Raw genomic sequence first — 17,500 nt, forward strand, 5'->3', positions numbered from 1 at the left:
AACATTTCATTAATTGAGTCCTGCTGGAGAACCTATGAGTGTGTGTGTACCTCGTTGTGTACGTGTGTGGAAAACCCTGTACAGTGGTAAATGAGTCCACAACCCCCACCCTCCAATGGTCAATTGCTTTTCTACAACAGCCACCACATAATATAAAACATAAATACACCGTTGTAACATTAAATTCATGTATTTACAATCATTCATCGTTTCAGAATACATATATCCTTCCGCCACAGAATATAGTCCCATAAACAAGATCCACCATTGCATTGTAGCTCAGCACAGGTGTTCTTAATCAGATTGATTGGGAGGCGCATTGATACTGGAAATGACGGACCCCTCCCTCCGTCAGACTGCTACAGTGTGCACAGCGCGAGCGACCTGACCTCTCTACTGTCTTTACTGCAGCAGCATGTCGGGCAGAGCAGAACAGCCAAACTCTCTGGTCTGTGACATCTGTGACCAAGCCTACAACCTACCTGGTAAAGTAACACTATCATATGTCTTATATAATATCATAGAATTCCCCTTTTTAAACGGTCTGGTCGTGTAAACTGTGAACGTGTGGAGTTAATCACCACCTGGTGTGACGGCTTGTTAGCAGGCAGGCGGACCACGTTTTGAGCAGACGTCATCTCCTTCAGCTAGTTATCTAAAGCTACCTACCTTTGTTGTGTGTCTTTTTCTATGTTCTCCATATAGTTTTAGCTATTTTTCCAGGAAGGTGGAATTTGAAACGGCTTCGCTGTTATATAAACTAGTTAGTTAGCTGACGACAGGCCGTGTTGAAGAGGCAGACGCGGGTTGAGTTGAACTGATTTTCTGTCTCGCGACGCGAGTTTCAATTTTCAAACGTGGGAAGACTTGCTCGTGAAGACTCCTGTTTAGTACGGTTTATAAACCAACCGTGGTTAACTTAACATGGTTTGGTTTATAAACCAACCTGGGTTAATATGGTTTATACCGTGGTTAAAATTCTCATGTTAGTTGGTGTTTTATTTCTTTTCAGAGGACAAGACCGTTGGGAACCTGCCACGTGCCCTCCTGTGTGGCCACATCTTCTGCACGGGCTGTCTTCACTCCCTGGAGGTGGACAACGTCATCCCGTGTCCAGAATGCAAGGTACTACTACTACTACTACTACTAACTTTATTTGTATAGCGCTTTTCCTGCAAACGTTGCAGCTCAAAGTGCTTTAATCATTATATAATCTTACTTTAATTATTTAGTCATTTAAAGGCAATATTAAAAAGATGGGGTTTTAGTCTTGACTTGAACATAATGTGCTGAGGTTGCATCCCTAATGTAAACTGGCAGTGCATTCCACAATCTGGGTGCATAACATGAGAATGCAGCCTCACCAAACCTCTTTTTTTGTACATGTGGTACACAGAGTACAAATTCCTAAATTTCGTTGTTTGGTACCTGTACTGTAGCAATGACAATAAAGTCCATTCATTCATTCAGAGAAAACCAGCGTCAGATGCTACAGTTGAGTGTGTGTGAATGAATGGTTTAAAGTCACTAACTACAGTGTGGGGGGGGCATGATGCAGGGCTGTCTGGGGGTCCTTAAACGAGCATCAAAACACTTAATTTCTTGCATTCTGGTGAATTTAGATGCACCAATTTGTACCCTTTCTGCCTCAATTTATGGTGGAAATGTCATTATTTATGTAAAGGAAAACACAATATTCATCCACCGAGTTCAACGCTTGTAGAAAATACGACCGTCAGAGTTTTGTCGAGAGCTGGAGGCGGCTAGAAATATGACGGATGCGGCCGCCCATAGTTCTCTATGCAGGAAAAACCCTGAATACACTGCTGTCAAAGAGAGTATTTACAGGGTTCCCACGGGTCCTTGAAATCCTTGAAAGTTTGTGAATTTGAGCAAAAAAACCCAAGGCCTTAAAAGTTCATAACTTCACAAAGTCTTAACTTTACACATATTTCACAATATATTGTTTTGCTGTGCTGTGGTAGAGAAGGCAAGAGACCATCTAGTGTTCACACATTCAAGCCTCTCTTTTTAATTGTTGTCTGTGAGCGGATAGTTCCTGTATAAATTCTCATCTAGATCTGTCTCAAACTATGCCGTGTTGGGTCCTTGAATTTAAGGGAATTGAGTCTTGAAAGTCCTTGAAAGGTGCTTGAATGTGATGTTTCAGAAGGTGTGGGAACCCTGTATTTAAGACCCCTGGTGTGTGTGCAGGTGGAGTCTCCTCTCTCAGAGGGAGGGGTGGAGGAGCTGCAGATGGACAGCAGAATCATCGGACTCATCTACACAACCAAGATGAACAACATGAGAAGGTGCCAGCCTGCTTCTCTCTACACACACTTACTCTACGGTGTCTTCTCTCTACACACACTTACTCTATGGTTACTATGGTTACTATATGGTTAGGGATGCTCCGATCTGGATTTTTGGGGCCGATACCAATCACCGATTTTTTTCCTCAAGATCAACCGATACCGATACCGATTTTTTTTTAAATACATAACTGTAGGCCTACTGACTGGATAGCCTACATATTTTTTGCTTTTTAGACAAAAGTTTTGATCCATTAGGCACCAAGCAAACGCAGACCCATTTTTATGGCATAGTAAAGGCAGGGCTTGACGCTTACCTTTTCCCCAGGTAGCACTGTGCTACCATGTTGAAAAATTTAGTAGCACACCAAGAATTTCAGTAGCACAATGAAAATTGCGCAATTTTCGTCAACAACTACAACAAATTATCATAATCATAACATATCAAAATGATCATAACCGGCTCTTGGCCGTAATAAAAATGGAGACTCACACAATGTAAAGGGGAAGTAAGAATATTAATTTCAGTTGGCCCACGGTTCGGTATGAACCTCGGTTTTTGGGTCACGGTTCGTGTTTTTTTTATTTTTTAAATGCTACTATTTATTTACAAACTGTTACTTTATTTTGCTTATACTTATGGAACTTTAACATTTAGACACATTCCAGAATATGACTGGTAAATTGTATAATATAAATATATATAAACAAAAAACACTTTCAAATGTAAAAAAGTTACATAAACACTTTCAAATGTGACGTGTTGTGGATTGGAACTACGGATCATAAGCTGTGTCATATATTGAAATCCGAAAAAAGAAGAAGTTAGAGTCATTTGAATGTTGTTAGACGTCAGGCACATATAGGGTTAACCTCTTTGTAATGAAACCGGAAGCAAACGCTGCTAGCAGCTAGCGGCTAACAAAACACAGCGCTACGAACTATGAGAGCTGTATCCCATATACCTATTATGCGCATTTTAAGCGCATATAGGACTCGCGTGAAGCATTTCTGCGACACGCGTTTCTGTTCACTGTTTTCATTCCCTCATCGCTTATACACATAAGTTTGACTGCGCATGACAGTAGTTCAGTTAGTCGCACTGGTGCGATTGAATGTATTTCCAAGTCGCACAGAAATATATTCACTCGTAAATGCGACCAAAACAGTCGCACTGTCGAGCCCTGGTAAAGGTCTGGCCTATCACCCACTTAGGGCCTGAAGCCCAAGTCAGTCGATATGGCTGTATAAAAGACATCATAAACGTGGCTTTCATGGTTTACATACTGTTACGTCCTCCTATGTTTTCTGTTCAGTTATCTGTCTTCCCCAGCAAAAAAAAAAGGAAAAAAAAAACAGTTTTTGCGATCGGCCATTTTTGCCGATCACCGATCGAGTCATTTGGAGTGAAATCGGCCGATTTAAATCGGTGGCCGATAAATCGGAGCATCCCTATCTATGGTGTCTTTGGGGTTTTGGGGAACTCATCCTGAATGATGGTGATGGACAACGGTGAAAGTTGATTGGTCGTGTGTATAAAATACATTGGAATTCAATGTCACAACTATTTTTTGTTTTTTTTATAATTCTAAATACCAATACAATACAACAAATGCATGCAATAATCATAATGCATTTAAGTTGTATAGCACTTTTCTAAATACTCTATTTACACTCTATACACTACATTCCATGGAGAGAACAAGAATAGATAGATACATAAAAAGTAAAAACAACCCCTAGAAAATATGTAAAGATAAAAAGCAAGTTTAAAACAAGTTTTGAATCAATCACATGACAATAACACTCAGAGTGTAATAGTACCATGTGTCCCATCAGTGTGTGCTTGTTGTTGTTGTTGTTGTTGTTGTTGTTGTTGTTGACGACCTAACACTGTTTAAATGATCCTAGCCATCATGGTGTGAGACTGAAGCATCGCCAACCGAAATCCTCCTTGCCTGTCAAAGAGAATCTGAAACAGGTAGGACATGTCTGTATGTGTGTCTGTATGGGTGTTAGAGACTCCACTTCTGACCAATCCTCTGTCCCCATATCTCCTGTAGCGTCCTTCCTCCCTGTTGGTATTCTCCTCCAATGCTGTTTGAGACTGAAGCGATAGGAGTCACTGTTAATGTGCATGTGAAAAAACTTTAAGATGTCGTATTTGTTTTTCCCCGCTTTGCGTCATTTCAGCCATTCATCTTCTTAATTTCACATCACAACATGCTGAGAGAACAGCAACATGCTAGAAACACATAACTACACATAATTAGATGATCACACAGCCCCAAACACGAACACGTCCCAAAATGAAAGTATTTATATAAGTCTCCCTTACCACTAGCCTATGGCAAACGAGAATAGTGAATCCAATCCACAAATTATAAGTATTTAGTGATCGTTAAACTGTTTATTATATTGAGTGGGTACTTTAAAATGTATATATAGATATAGATACATATATCTCAGTATAGAGGCTATGCAAATAAACTAATGACAGGCCCTGCATGTTATCACCTCATATAATTGTGTGTGTGTGTGTGTGTACAGGCGAAGGAAGGATTTCGAAGGAGAAAGCGAAGGAGAGCGAAGGAAAAGGCTCTGTGTCAGGCTGCAGAGAGCAAGGCCCAACTCAAGAACATACATCAGGTGAGCAGGGGGGACTAGACACACCAGGTGAGCAGGGGGACTAGGGACACACCAGGTGAGCAGGGGGACTAGACACACACCAGGTGAGCAGGGGGACTAGACACACACCAGGTGAGCAGAGGGGACTAGACACACACCAGGTGAGCAGGGGGACTAGGGACACACTCCAGGTAAAAAATGGCTCCATTTTAGACCATTACTTTTGTATGCAAGTGGTTTGGCTGCCTCACCTGTGTGTGTGTGTGTGTGTGTGTGTGTGTGTGTGTGTGTGTGTGTCATCCAGACTCTGTCCACCGGGCTGCTGTCGCAGGTGAAGAGAGAGAAGGCCAGACTGCTGATGGAGATAGACCACTTCATGGACAGGGCCTTCGACGTGCTCCATAGAAGGTACAGTACATACTACACTAGCATACTACACTACCCTACTACACTAGCCTAGTACACTACCATACTAGCCTAGTAGCCTAGTCCACTAGCATGGCTGTTCCTCCTCCACACAGGAAGGGGGCGCTGGTGTTGGAGCTGAGCCACATGGAGCAGCACTTCCCCTCCAGCAGGTCAGAGCTGGCCCGGGTGGAGGAGCGGCTGGCGGGGCTGGACACGGCCGTGCAGAAGGCCAGGCAGGTCCTCCAGCACCCCTCCCTGGAGAGATACTGTGACCTGGACCAGGTAGGTCCCCCAGCACCCCTCCCTGGAGAGATACTGTGACCTGGACCAGGTAGGTCCCCCAGCACCCCTCCCTGGAGAGATACTGTGACCTGGACCAGGTAGGTCCCCCAGCACCCCTCCCTGGAGAGATACTGTGACCTGGAACAGGTAGGTCCCCCAGCACCCCTCCCTGGAGAGATACTGTGACCTGGACCAGGTAGCTTCACACACGCTTCGGATCAGCCTTAGAACCTCTGAATCTATTGAGTGGCCGTATCCAGATGTGTGTGTGTGTGTGTGTGTGTGTGTGTGTGTGTGTGTGAGAGAGAGAGAGAGAGAGTACGTGTGTGTGTGTGTGTGTGTGTGTGTGTGTGTGTGTGAGTGAGAGCAGGGTATCCGCCGTGTCTTGAAAAGTATTAAAAGTTGATAAATCAATTTTGGGAAAATCAAGACCCTTAATAAGTATTAAAAAGTCTTATCACGATTTTATGAGGTCTTGGATTTTGTAGGTATTTTTCTGAATTAGAATAGAATAGAATAGACTTTATTGTTGTTGTACAGTTGCCTATACAATGAAATTGTAGTGGTTCTTCTGAAGGTGCAAAAACAGAAAACATATTCACATATTCACAAACATATACACATATAACATATCACAAATATTACACACTAGAGTAGACAATTAAAAAGCGAAAATGCTATAAAACAAGCTAAGAGACAATGAGGTCCGTGGTGTCAAGTGCAAATAAAAACAACTATAAAAGCAAGCTAAAAGACATGAGGTCATATTAGACTCTGTCCAAAGAGTTTGAGTCCTAAAAACCTTTAGTAAAAGTTCGTGAATTTATTAGTTTTTATTAAAAAACAAAGATGAACCGGAAATTCTTGTTGTATGATAGTGGTCTAGTCTATTGGAAACTAAAACTGTTAAGTTAAAGGTGTCACTGATGTAAACGGTTCCAGCTCCAAGTGGCGGTGAGGTCTGGAAAAATATTGACAAGGTCTTTTAAAAAGTCTTAGAAAGGTATTGAAATTAACCTCAAGATTCCTGTATATACCCTGGAGAGAGAGTACGTGTGTGTGTGTGTGTGTGTGTGTGTGTGTGAGAGAGAGAGAGTAAGTGTGTGAGTGAGATTGGTTTCTTTTACTGTATATATATTTTTTCTTTCCATTCATGTGTGTGTGTGTGTGTGTGTTCTAGGTGCTGGAGACCCTGCAGGCTCCAGTGGATGTCCAGAGCTTTGACCTGCGCTGTCTCTCCCTGGACTCTGGACTCAGGTAATGGAAGGAGGGACGGACTTCAGAGTAGATGTGATTTCACAACTGTGTGTGTGTGTGTGTGTGTGTGTGTGTGTGTGTGTGTGCGTCTGGCTTGTGTCTGTGCGTGTGCGGTGTGTCTGGCTTGACCTAAACCGTACACTAATGTTTATGCCTGATCCAATAATCTGAGGTGTGTGTGTGTGTGTGTGTGTCACACAGCTATAGTCTCCATGCAGAGGGTCTGAGACAGATATTGAAGATCAACAGGGGCAGCGTTAAGATGTGAGTAGCCACACATGACTAGTCAGTTATATTAAATATAAAACTGCTCTCAAAAGTCTGTGAGCCATGTGACTTTACCAGAGAACCAGAGATTTACACACAAGTGCTCTGGTACGTCCAGTGACTGAGTACTCTGCTAACGTGGTGTACCCCCCCAGTCTGTTAACATTGTGTACCCCCCCAGTCTGTTAACATGGTGTACCCCCCCAGTCTGTTAACATGGTGTACCCCCCCAGTCTCCTAACATGATGTACCCCCCCAGTCTGCTAACATGGTGTACCCCCCCAGTCTGTTAACATGGTGTACCCCCCCAGTCTGTTAACATGGTGTACCCCCCCAGTCTGTTAACATGGTGTACCCCCCAGTAGGGCTGCAACGATTAGCCGACTAGTCACGACTAATCGACGACGAAAATTCGTCGACGTGAAATGTTGTTGTCGACTAATCGCATAAAAAAAATTCTTTAAAAAAACGGGATTTATTTTATTTTTTTATTTTTTTTAAACGGGAGCCATGCAAGAATCAGCTGGGTAAGTTTTAGCTAACGTTGTTAGCCAACTGGCTAACGTTATATTGTTAGGGTCGTAATGTTTATGTTAGCTTTACTGTTACATGTTGGAAAACAACGTCTCATGGACAGGGCTGTACATGCTATGAGCGTTTGTGCTATTAATTTATTTGCCCTGTGGCACGCATGTGACAGACAGAGGCGCTTGTATGTAACGTTACGTAGCAGGGGTTTTCCATGTTGAAGCCAGGAGAACGCGAGATGAAATGAAGTGAGGGGTGGTCGCTATTAAAATACCAGGTAGTCATGGTGGATGATCATGAATGATGCTTGATAAGTGAATGCTATTTCAATTATGTTGAGTCCACCAGCGAGCTGTCTGTAAGATAAACAGCGCCAAGCGTAGCCTACTAACGTGAGCTGTCTGTAGTCTAGCCAGCAATGCTAGCTAGCCAGTCAACTAGCTCTGTGAGCAGCTGTAGCTTGGCGTAACGTTAGGTTAGATAGCTAGTTAAGCCGGATTTATGCTTCTGCGTCGCCATTTACGCGCAGCGAAAAGCCACACGACTAATCGCGACTAATCGGAAAAATAATCGACAGATTAGTCGACTACCAAAATAATCGTTAGTTGCAGCACTACCCCCCAGTCTGTTAACATGGTGTACCCCCCCAGTCTGTTAACATGGTGTACCCCCCCAGTCTGTTAACATGGTGTACCCCCCCAGTCTGTTAACATGGTGTACCCCCCCAGTCTGTTAACATGGTGTACCCCCCCAGTCTGTTAACATGGTGTACCCCCCCAGTCTCCTAACGTTGTGTACCCCCCCAGTCTGCCGGAGGAGCGCCCCTCCAGGCCCCAGCTGCAGACAGGACCCACCAGAGGGCCGCCCCCCCCTCCCCCGGGAGAGGGCAGGAGGAGCGGCCTCCCCAGAGAGGAGAGAGGAGAGAGAGGGGAAAGAGAGGAAGAGAGGATTGAGAGGAGGAAGGACAGGAGCTACAGAGAGCCAGGCCCCCCGCAGGGGGAGCAGGACGGCTCCAGGAGGCAGGGTCCCCCCCTGCGCTCCTCTCCCCCCCCGGGCTCCTCTCCCCCCCCGAGGGCTCCTCCCCGGGGCTCCTCTCCCACGCCAGGGGCCTCCGCTGGCCCCCGCAGTGACCCAGGAGCAGACTCAGGACCCAGCGTCATCATAGAGGAGATCATAGAAGAAGACGAGCAGGGTAGGGAGGGGGAGGGAGAGGGGCGGGTAGGGAGGGGGCAGGGAGGGAGAGGGGCAGGGAGGGAGGGAGAGGGGGAGGGAGGTAGGGAGGGAGAGGGGCAGGGAGGGAGGGAGGGGGAGAGATGGTGGAGGGGGACTAAAGGGGAGGAGGGATGGGGGGGGGGGGGGGGAGAAGGGAGGGAAAGGGGTTGGAGGGAGGAAAAGATGGATGGAAAGAGGCTGGGTGGTAAATACATGGTGATTCCCTGTCGTCCCTCTGAACTGTTTCAGATGGTTCTGAGCAGAAGCCGAGGAGAGAGGAGGAGGGGTCAGAGGACAGACAGAGAGATTTAGCCAATGATTGACTCTTGTTTCCTGGTTGTAGTGATCCTGGCGCAGCAGGTGAGAGAGCCTCGGAGGAGCCAGAGGAGGAGGAGTCAGGAGGACGTCCCTGAGAAAGGTAGAGCACGATAGGACAGCCCACCTGTCACTCAAAGCAACGGTAGAGCACGATAGGACAACACACCTGTCACTCAAAGCAACGGTAGAGCACGATAGGACAGCCCACCTGTCACTCAAAGCAACGGTAGAGCACGATAGGACAACACACCTGTCACTCAAAGCAACGGTAGAGCACGATAGGACAGTCCACCTGTCACTCAAAGCAACGGTAGAGCACGATAGGACAACACACCTGTCACTCAAAGCAACGGTAGAGCACGATAGGACAACACACCTGTGTGTATGTGTGTGTGTGTGTGTGTGTGTCTCCACGCAGCATTACTACAGTGGGTGTGTGTGACCCACGTGATCGACCCTAGCCACTTCTACGTGCGCTACGTGGCTGAGAAGAGGGAGGGCACCCGGCTGGCCAAGAAGGTCAAAAACCTCTGCTCCGGAGAGAGAGGCCTGTTCACACCCACCGACATACTGAAGACAGGTGAGACCTGTGTGTGTGTGTGTGTGTGTGTGAGAGAGTAAGAGTGTGTGTGTGAGAGAGTAAGAGTGTGTGTGTGTGTGTGAGAGAGAGAAAGTAAGAGTGTGTTGTGTGTGTGAGAGAGAGGCCTGTTCACACCCACTGACATACTGAAGACAGGTGAGACCTGCGTGTGTGTGTGTGTGTGTGTGTGTGAGGGAGAGTAAGGCCCAATCCCAATTCACCCCTAGCCCTTCGTTTTCACCCCTATGGCTCGATTTGCGCGTTCACGTTTAGGGCGAGGGCTGTCTCAATTCATATTTCATCGAGGGCTAGGGGTAAGGGGGAGGGCTAACTATTACTTCGTTTCGAGGGATTTCAGGACCAGACTAGCTTCGAAGGGCTAGAGGTACGCTACCCCTTGATACCAGGATGCATTGCGAATCATCTACAAATATAAAATCCTCAATTTTGGCCGCCATTGGCTACAATCTGTAATTTGGCTCTACAAGTGTTAATATGTTATTTTATGAAGTTGTTATATGTTTTCAGGCGAGAAAGTAACCATATATATTCACAAAATGTGTCCAGTTTATCAAAATAACCCGTTTATCCTAGATACTACGGAGGATGTTATCATAGTGTTGTTAGCATAGTGTCCGCGAATGCTATGCTATGTTGTGCTATCATGTACTAGTTTTCACTGAATAAATCGCGATTTCTTTCAAAGAAGGTAGCAGGTGTTTATGTCCATGTCAAGGAGAAGGTACGACTTGTATGACAGTAGTGTGTTTAGGACATAAGTTAAGGATATCAGTGTTGTACTTTAGCCTGTGGAGACGCGATAGCATTAGCTCCACACGGATTTAACATTAACAGTAGTCATAGACACTTGTAGTAGTAGTTGTTGTATAACAAGGTGAATAGTGAGTTAACATGTTTATTAGTTGTATCCCTTCCTTGTTGTAAAACGTGTTGTTGTTGAACATGTCTGTGACTGAAATAGACTAGATACTACAGAGGATGTTATCATAGTGTTTGATGCTAACGGCCGCCATCTTTGCTATCTCCTCCGGTCACAGGAGATGTGAGAATTCGCCGGCAACACAACGCGTCACCCGTACCGCGTCTAAACCACTGTTGATGACGTAGGCGCCGTGAAGGGCTGTCCCAATTCAAAGGGCTTAGATTTCAAGGGGTAGGGCTTGTGACGTATTCGAAGGCCTTGCCTTCGAATCGAGTGACACTCGAAAACGAGCCATAGGGGTAGAAAAGGGAATTGGGATTGGCCCTAAGTGTGTGAGAGAGAGAGTAAGTGTGTGTGTGTGTGTGTGTGAGTGAGAGAGATTGATTTCTTTTACTGTATATATATTTTTTCTTTACGTGTGTGTGTGAGAGAGAGAGTAAGTGTGTGTGTGAGAGAGAGAGAATAAGTGTGAGTGAGATTGGTTTCTTTTACTGTATATATTTGTTTTCTTTCCATTCATGCGTGTGGTGTGTGTGTGCGTGTGTGTGTGTGCGTGTGCGTGTGTGTGTGTGCGTGTGCGTGTGTGCGCCTCCTCCAGGCTCCATGTTGTTTGTGAGGTGGAAGGAGGAGGTGTGGTGTCGGGCCACGCTGACGGAGGTGTTCCAGCGGGGTCACCTGTACGCCGTGACCAGCTGCCCCGCCTCCCAGCTCACACGCATCAGGGTCTTCTTCCCCGACTACGGCTTCACCAAGGGGGTCACCCTGCTCAGGTACACACGGACACACACACACGGACACACACAGACACACACACACAGAAACACACAGACATATGGAGACACACACGGACATATGGAGACGCACACACGGACATATGGAGACACACATGGACACACACACACGCACACAGACGGACATATGGAGACACACACACAGACACACACGGACACACACGCACGGACATATGGAGACACACACGGACACACACAGACACACACACACACGCACACACACGGACATATGGAGACACACAGACACACGCACACACACAGACATATGGAAACACACGCACACACACGGACATATGGAGACACACAGACACACACGGACATATGGAGACACACACGGACATATGGAGACACACAGACACACACACACGGACACACACGGTCATATGGAGACACACAGACACGGACACACACACACGGACACACACAGACATATGGAGACACACAGACACACACACGCACACACACGGACATATGGAGACACACACACACGGACACACACAGACATATGGAGACCAGGGTTTCCGTTAACCGGTAATTACCGGTCTTTGTCCGATAAAATCTGTTGAAGTCCGACATATTTAAACCTCTTCGGTCATATTGTCCGGTGAAAACCGCTAAACCCAGTAGCCCATTCGGCGGTAACCCGCCCCATCTGGCAACCCTGTCTCTCAACGGCGCGAGTAGTTTAGTCAGTTAATTTAGTTTGATCTAGTCTAAATAAAACCACTGCAGTGACCGGAGTCAAGGTTACTGTTCTGCGTGTTTTGGATGTGCTAGAGCACAGTGAATGACCACCGAGGGCCGTGAGATGCGGCTAGTAAAGGACGCTAGCCATCTCAACCCCGTTCATTGATTGAGCCTGCCGTGCCCGTTCCAGCCCTGAGTCGGGAGAAGTACTACGGGAGTAGTGCGCTAATATCAACAACCTGGGCTCCTGGTACCATTAGATTAGGATTGATTAGATTAGGTTGACAATACCACACTACATTTGAGTTTAGGGATATCAATGTTATATATTTGTGTATGTTTTATCTTTATGTATTAAATGTTATAATTGTTCCACATTTGAGACCTGTCTTCCCCCCACTCAGTTATTCAGTCGGTGTCCATCATTTAAGTTCAATTTAGTCTATCTATAGTGTTAGAGTTTAATTTGTGCCACTAAGTTGAAATAGTCCACGGGTGTGTATCCCCCCGATACATCCTCCTCATTCTCATACGTCCGACTAAGTATGATTTGACAGGCAGCTAGACTTAATGCCTTCCCAATCAGCGAGACGTGGTTATAGATTTGACGTTGTTTTATTGATAAAAAGGGTAAAACTGGAAAGAGAATATAAAAAACTTACGTTACTGTCGTGAAACTATTTAACACACTTCAGTTAACGTAATGTGGAGTCCGTTCATTGATCGATCGATGCAGTCCGTTCAAATAGCCATCAAAAGCTAAACTAGGCATACTTAAAATTACCAATTACATACTCAAATCCCATTAATGCAATTGAAATAAACATCTTAAAGTAGCCTACAGTCGTAATTCAAAGTAGCAAAGGTGACTAGGCTGCCCAGTGTGGCGCGCGTGCAGCCCTGGACATATTATGCCATAGTAGCGCATGCGAATCATGAAAGCCTATAGTTCGCGATCTAATCGTATCGGATGAGAATTTAAATAGACATTAAATGGCATAGGCCTATATAGACTACACAACAGCTAATCACCGCGACAAACACCTATATTATATTCTAATATGATGACCGGAATTTCTCCCGTTTGTCCGACACATTGAAATCTTCCCGGACACGTTGACCGGCACCAAATTTTTCTAACGGAAACCCTGATGGAGACACACACACGGACACACACAGACATATGGAGACACACACGGACACACACGGACATATGGAGACACACACAGACACATACGGACATATGGAGACACACACAGACACATACGGACATATGGAGACACACAGAGACACACACGGACACACATGGACATATGGAGACACACAGAGACACACACGGACACACATGGACATATGGAAACACAGGGACACACACAGACACACAGAGACATATGGAGACACACACGGACACAGAGACATATGCACATGGCACACAAAGACACATGTGAACACAGGCAAACATACATCCATACACACACGTACGTGGACATACACACAGACGCATGGTAGAGCTTGGTGGTAGAGCATGGTACTGACAACGCTTAGGTTGTGGGTTCATTTCTGGCTTGGACCATATATACTGAAAAATACCCTATCACGTCTCATCCCTCCCCCACTCCCTCCCTCCATCCCTCCCTCCCCTCCCTCCCTCCCTCCATCCCTCTCCCCCTCCCTCCCTCCCCCCCTCCCTCCCTCCCTCCATCCCTCCCTCCCTCCCTCCCTCCCTCCCTCCATCCCTCCCTCCATCCCTCCCTCCCCCCTCCCTCCCTCCATCCCTCCCTCCCTCCCTCCATCCCTCCCTCCTGCAGGGAGGACGAGGACCCAGAGTCGTGTACCCGAGGTCTGAACGACTGCGTGAGGAGGATGGACGCGGCCATGCGGGCGGAGTTGAGAAGCTACTCTCCTCTGGCTGTCAGATGCTCCCTCAAGGACATTGGCCCCTTAGACTGGGTAACTCTCCTCTGGCTGTCAGATGCTCCCTCAAGGACATTGTCCCCTTAGACTGGGTAACTCATATCCTCCCTGCCTCATATCCATCCCAGACGCAGGTTTACCACTGATAGCAAGCCACATTTACCCCTCCCCCCAATAACCTCTGTGTGTGTCTCTGTCTCTCTCTCTGTCTCTCTCTGTCTCTCTATCTCTCTCTGTCTCTCTCTGCCTGTGTCTTTGTCTCTGTCTCTGTCTCTGTCTGTGTCTGTGTCTCTGTCTCTGTCTGTGTCTCTGTCTGTGTCTCTGTCTCTCTCTCTGTGTCTGTGTGTGTCTGTGTCTCTGTGTGTGTCTCTGTGTGTGTCTCTGTCTCTGTGTGTGTCTGTGTCTCTGTGTGTCTCTGTGTGTGTCTCTGTGTGTGTTTCTGTCTCTGTGTCTGTGTCTCTGTGTGTGTCTGTGTGTGTTTCTGTGTCTGTGTCTCTGTGTGTGTCTCTGTGTCTGTGTCTCCGTGTCTGTCTCCGTGTCTGTCTCTGTGTCTGTCTCTGTGTGTGTCTCTGTGTGTGTCTCTGTGTGTGTCTCTGTGTCTGTGTCTCTGTGTCTCTCTCTGTCTCTCTGTCTCTCTGTCTCTGTCTCTCTGTCTCTGTCTCTCTGTCTCCGTGTCCAGACGAAGGGCTGGAGTGCGGAGGCCCAGGGTGAGTTCGTGCAGGTGGTGGGCTCTGCGGCCGTGGAGATGTACGTGCTGGGGGAGGAGAGGGACGCGCTGCTGGTGGACCTGAGGAAGAACACCTGCGACCACGCCTCCTCCCTGCTGCCCATCTCCCTCAGGGAGTACCTGGTGTTCATGGAGCTGGCCAGGTCTACACACACACACACACACACACACAGACACACACACAGACACACACACACACACACACTCCCTCAGACAAGGGCGTTCACACTGTCACTTTCAAATTAACCTCAAGATTCCTGTATATACCCTGATGACATGCCCCTCCCCCCCAGGTTCTACTCCCCTCTAACGCCCCCCCTCCTCCCCCCCAGGTTCTACTCCCCTGTGAAGGGGCCGTGTGGCCGGCGGCCGCAGCAGTTCTACCGCCCCGTCTGCCCCGACCCCGACCTGGAGCTGAACGCCCTGGTGACCCACATCAACACCCCCTCTGACCTCTACATCCAGCTGGTACACACACACACACACCCCTCTGACCTCTACATCCAGCTGGTACACACACACACACACACACACACACACCCCCCTCTGACCTCTCCATCCAACTGGTACACACACACACACACACACACACACACACACACACCCCTCTGACCTCTACATCCAACTGGTACACACACACACACACACACACACACACCCCCCCCTCTGACCTCTACATCCAACTGGTACACACACACACACACACCCCTCTGACCTCTACATCCAACTGGTACACACACACACACACACACACACACACACACACACACACACACACACCCCTCTGACCTCTACATCCAGCTGGTACACACACACACACACACGCACACACGCACACACACACACACACCCTCCGACCTCTACATCCAACTGGTACACACACACACACACACACACACACACACAACCCAAAGTTTATTTCCCAATTTAGGTACAAAGTGTGTGTGTGTGTGTGTGTGTGTGTGTGTGTGTGTGTGTGCTGCCCCCTGCTGGTGTTGCAGGTGGACAACATGGAGTTCCTGCTGCTGACTGACCGGATGCAGCAGTGCTACGGTGCCGGGGGGGTCGGGGGAGCGGGGGCCCCGGGCCTGGAGGTGTTCTGCCCCGTCCTGGAGCAGGCCTGCGTGGGCCTCTACAACCAGCACTGGAGCCGCGCGCAGGTCACAGGTCAGCAGCGTGTGTGTGTGTGTGTGTGTGTGTGTGTGTGTGTGTGTGTGTGTGTGTGTGTGTGTGAGAGAGCTCTGGAGCCGCGCGCAGGTCACAGGTCAGTAGGGATGCTCCGATTTATCGGCCACCGATTTAAATCGGCCGATTTCACTCCAAATGACTCGATCGGTGATCGGCAAAAATGGCCGATCGCAAAAACCGATCTTTTTTATTTTATTTTTTTATTTTTTTATTTTTTTCTGGGGAAGACAGATAACTGAACAGAAAACATAGGAGGACGTAACAGTATGTAAACCATGAAGGCCACGTTTATGATGTCTTTTATACAGCCATATCGACTGACTTGGGCTTCAGGCCCTAACTGGGTGATAGGCCAGACCTTTACTATGCCATAAAAATGGGTCTGCGTTTGCTTGGTGCCTAATGGATCAAAACTTTTGTCTAAAAAGCAAAAAATATTTAGGCTATCCAGTCAGTTATGTATTTAAAAAAAAATCGGTATCGGTTGATCTTGAGGAAACAAATCGGTGATAGGTATCGGCCCCAAAAATCCAGATCGGAGCATCCCTACAGGTCAGCACTGTGTGTGTGTGTGTGTGAGGGGACTAAATTATACTGTACTCGCTGAGTGTTACAACCTTTTTGTGTGTGTGTGTGTGTGTGTGTGTGCATGTGTGCGTGTGTGCGTGTGTGTGTGTGTGTGTGGGGTGTGTGTGTGTGTGTGTGTAGGCCTCCCAGGGGGCAGGAAGGTGGAGGTTCTGTTCGTGGACTTTGGCAACAAGGAGATCCTGTTGGTCTCCGACCTGCGCAAGATCAAGGATGAGTTCTTCGCCCTCCCTGCCAAGGTGAGGTCCCACTGCAACATGGTCCATGACCTGGCTAACACACACACACACACACACACACACAACACACACCTTCACGTCCCTGTCCACTGGCCTGGTCGTCAGCCTGTCAGGAACGACGTTGAACGTGAACAAGACGGGTTACAGTTGGCTAACGGGTTAAAATGACCCGTCGTATGTGCAAGTGAGGTATGAAACACGGAAAATGATTGACTGATTTGCCCGTCATTGATAATATGACGGTGAACAGCTGTTCAAAGGTAATATTTTTTTTATTTCGCAGTGTTTTGCTGACCTCTGAACGTACTTCGTAAAGCAGAGGCTTGGATCATAATGTTTGTCTGGTTTGCGTCCGTTGCAAGTGTTGTTTGCGTCTGTGTCAGCTGTCTGTTTACTTTTGTTTCCGGTAACCAAACGCTCGTGCGCATGCGGGTCGCTTGGTGTGTTAACACTAGAACAGCCTTAACACTAGAACACCACGTCACCAACTGTCAAATCTTATTTCAAATTTGAAAGTGACAGTTGAATCTAAGTGACAGTTGAATCTAAGTGACAGTTAAGCTCTGTCACTAGAACAGCCGTGTCTGTTACCTACTATAAGAGCCGCCTCGGGGGTCAAATGACCATAGTCTTT

At 47.2% G+C, this 17,500-nt stretch overlaps 1 protein-coding gene across 1 annotated transcript in view; it reads left to right on the top strand.

The window, feature by feature from the left end:
* Positions 1–415: 415 nt before the first annotated feature.
* The window catches only part of LOC308164403 (RING finger protein 17-like), a gene marked incomplete at its 5' end in the record, with an annotated part of 35,047 nt that continues 17,962 nt past the window's right edge, over positions 416–17,500 (top strand). The window contains 14 exons of the mRNA XM_080538504.1: positions 416–485; positions 1,013–1,125; positions 2,215–2,312; positions 5,462–5,630; positions 6,811–6,887; positions 8,489–8,874; positions 9,238–9,312; positions 9,631–9,792; positions 11,334–11,505; positions 14,022–14,163; positions 14,807–14,997; positions 15,187–15,322; positions 15,856–16,021; positions 16,751–16,866. Of these exons, the coding sequence (XP_080394630.1) occupies positions 416–485; positions 1,013–1,125; positions 2,215–2,312; positions 5,462–5,630; positions 6,811–6,887; positions 8,489–8,874; positions 9,238–9,312; positions 9,631–9,792; positions 11,334–11,505; positions 14,022–14,163; positions 14,807–14,997; positions 15,187–15,322; positions 15,856–16,021; positions 16,751–16,866 (2,073 nt within the window). The remainder of the gene's footprint in view (positions 486–1,012; positions 1,126–2,214; positions 2,313–5,461; positions 5,631–6,810; positions 6,888–8,488; positions 8,875–9,237; positions 9,313–9,630; positions 9,793–11,333; positions 11,506–14,021; positions 14,164–14,806; positions 14,998–15,186; positions 15,323–15,855; positions 16,022–16,750; positions 16,867–17,500) is intronic.

This window comes from Nansenia antarctica, assembly GCF_963989245.1.
Source record: "Nansenia antarctica genome assembly, chromosome: 8".
NCBI lineage: Eukaryota > Metazoa > Chordata > Actinopteri > Argentiniformes > Microstomatidae > Nansenia > Nansenia antarctica.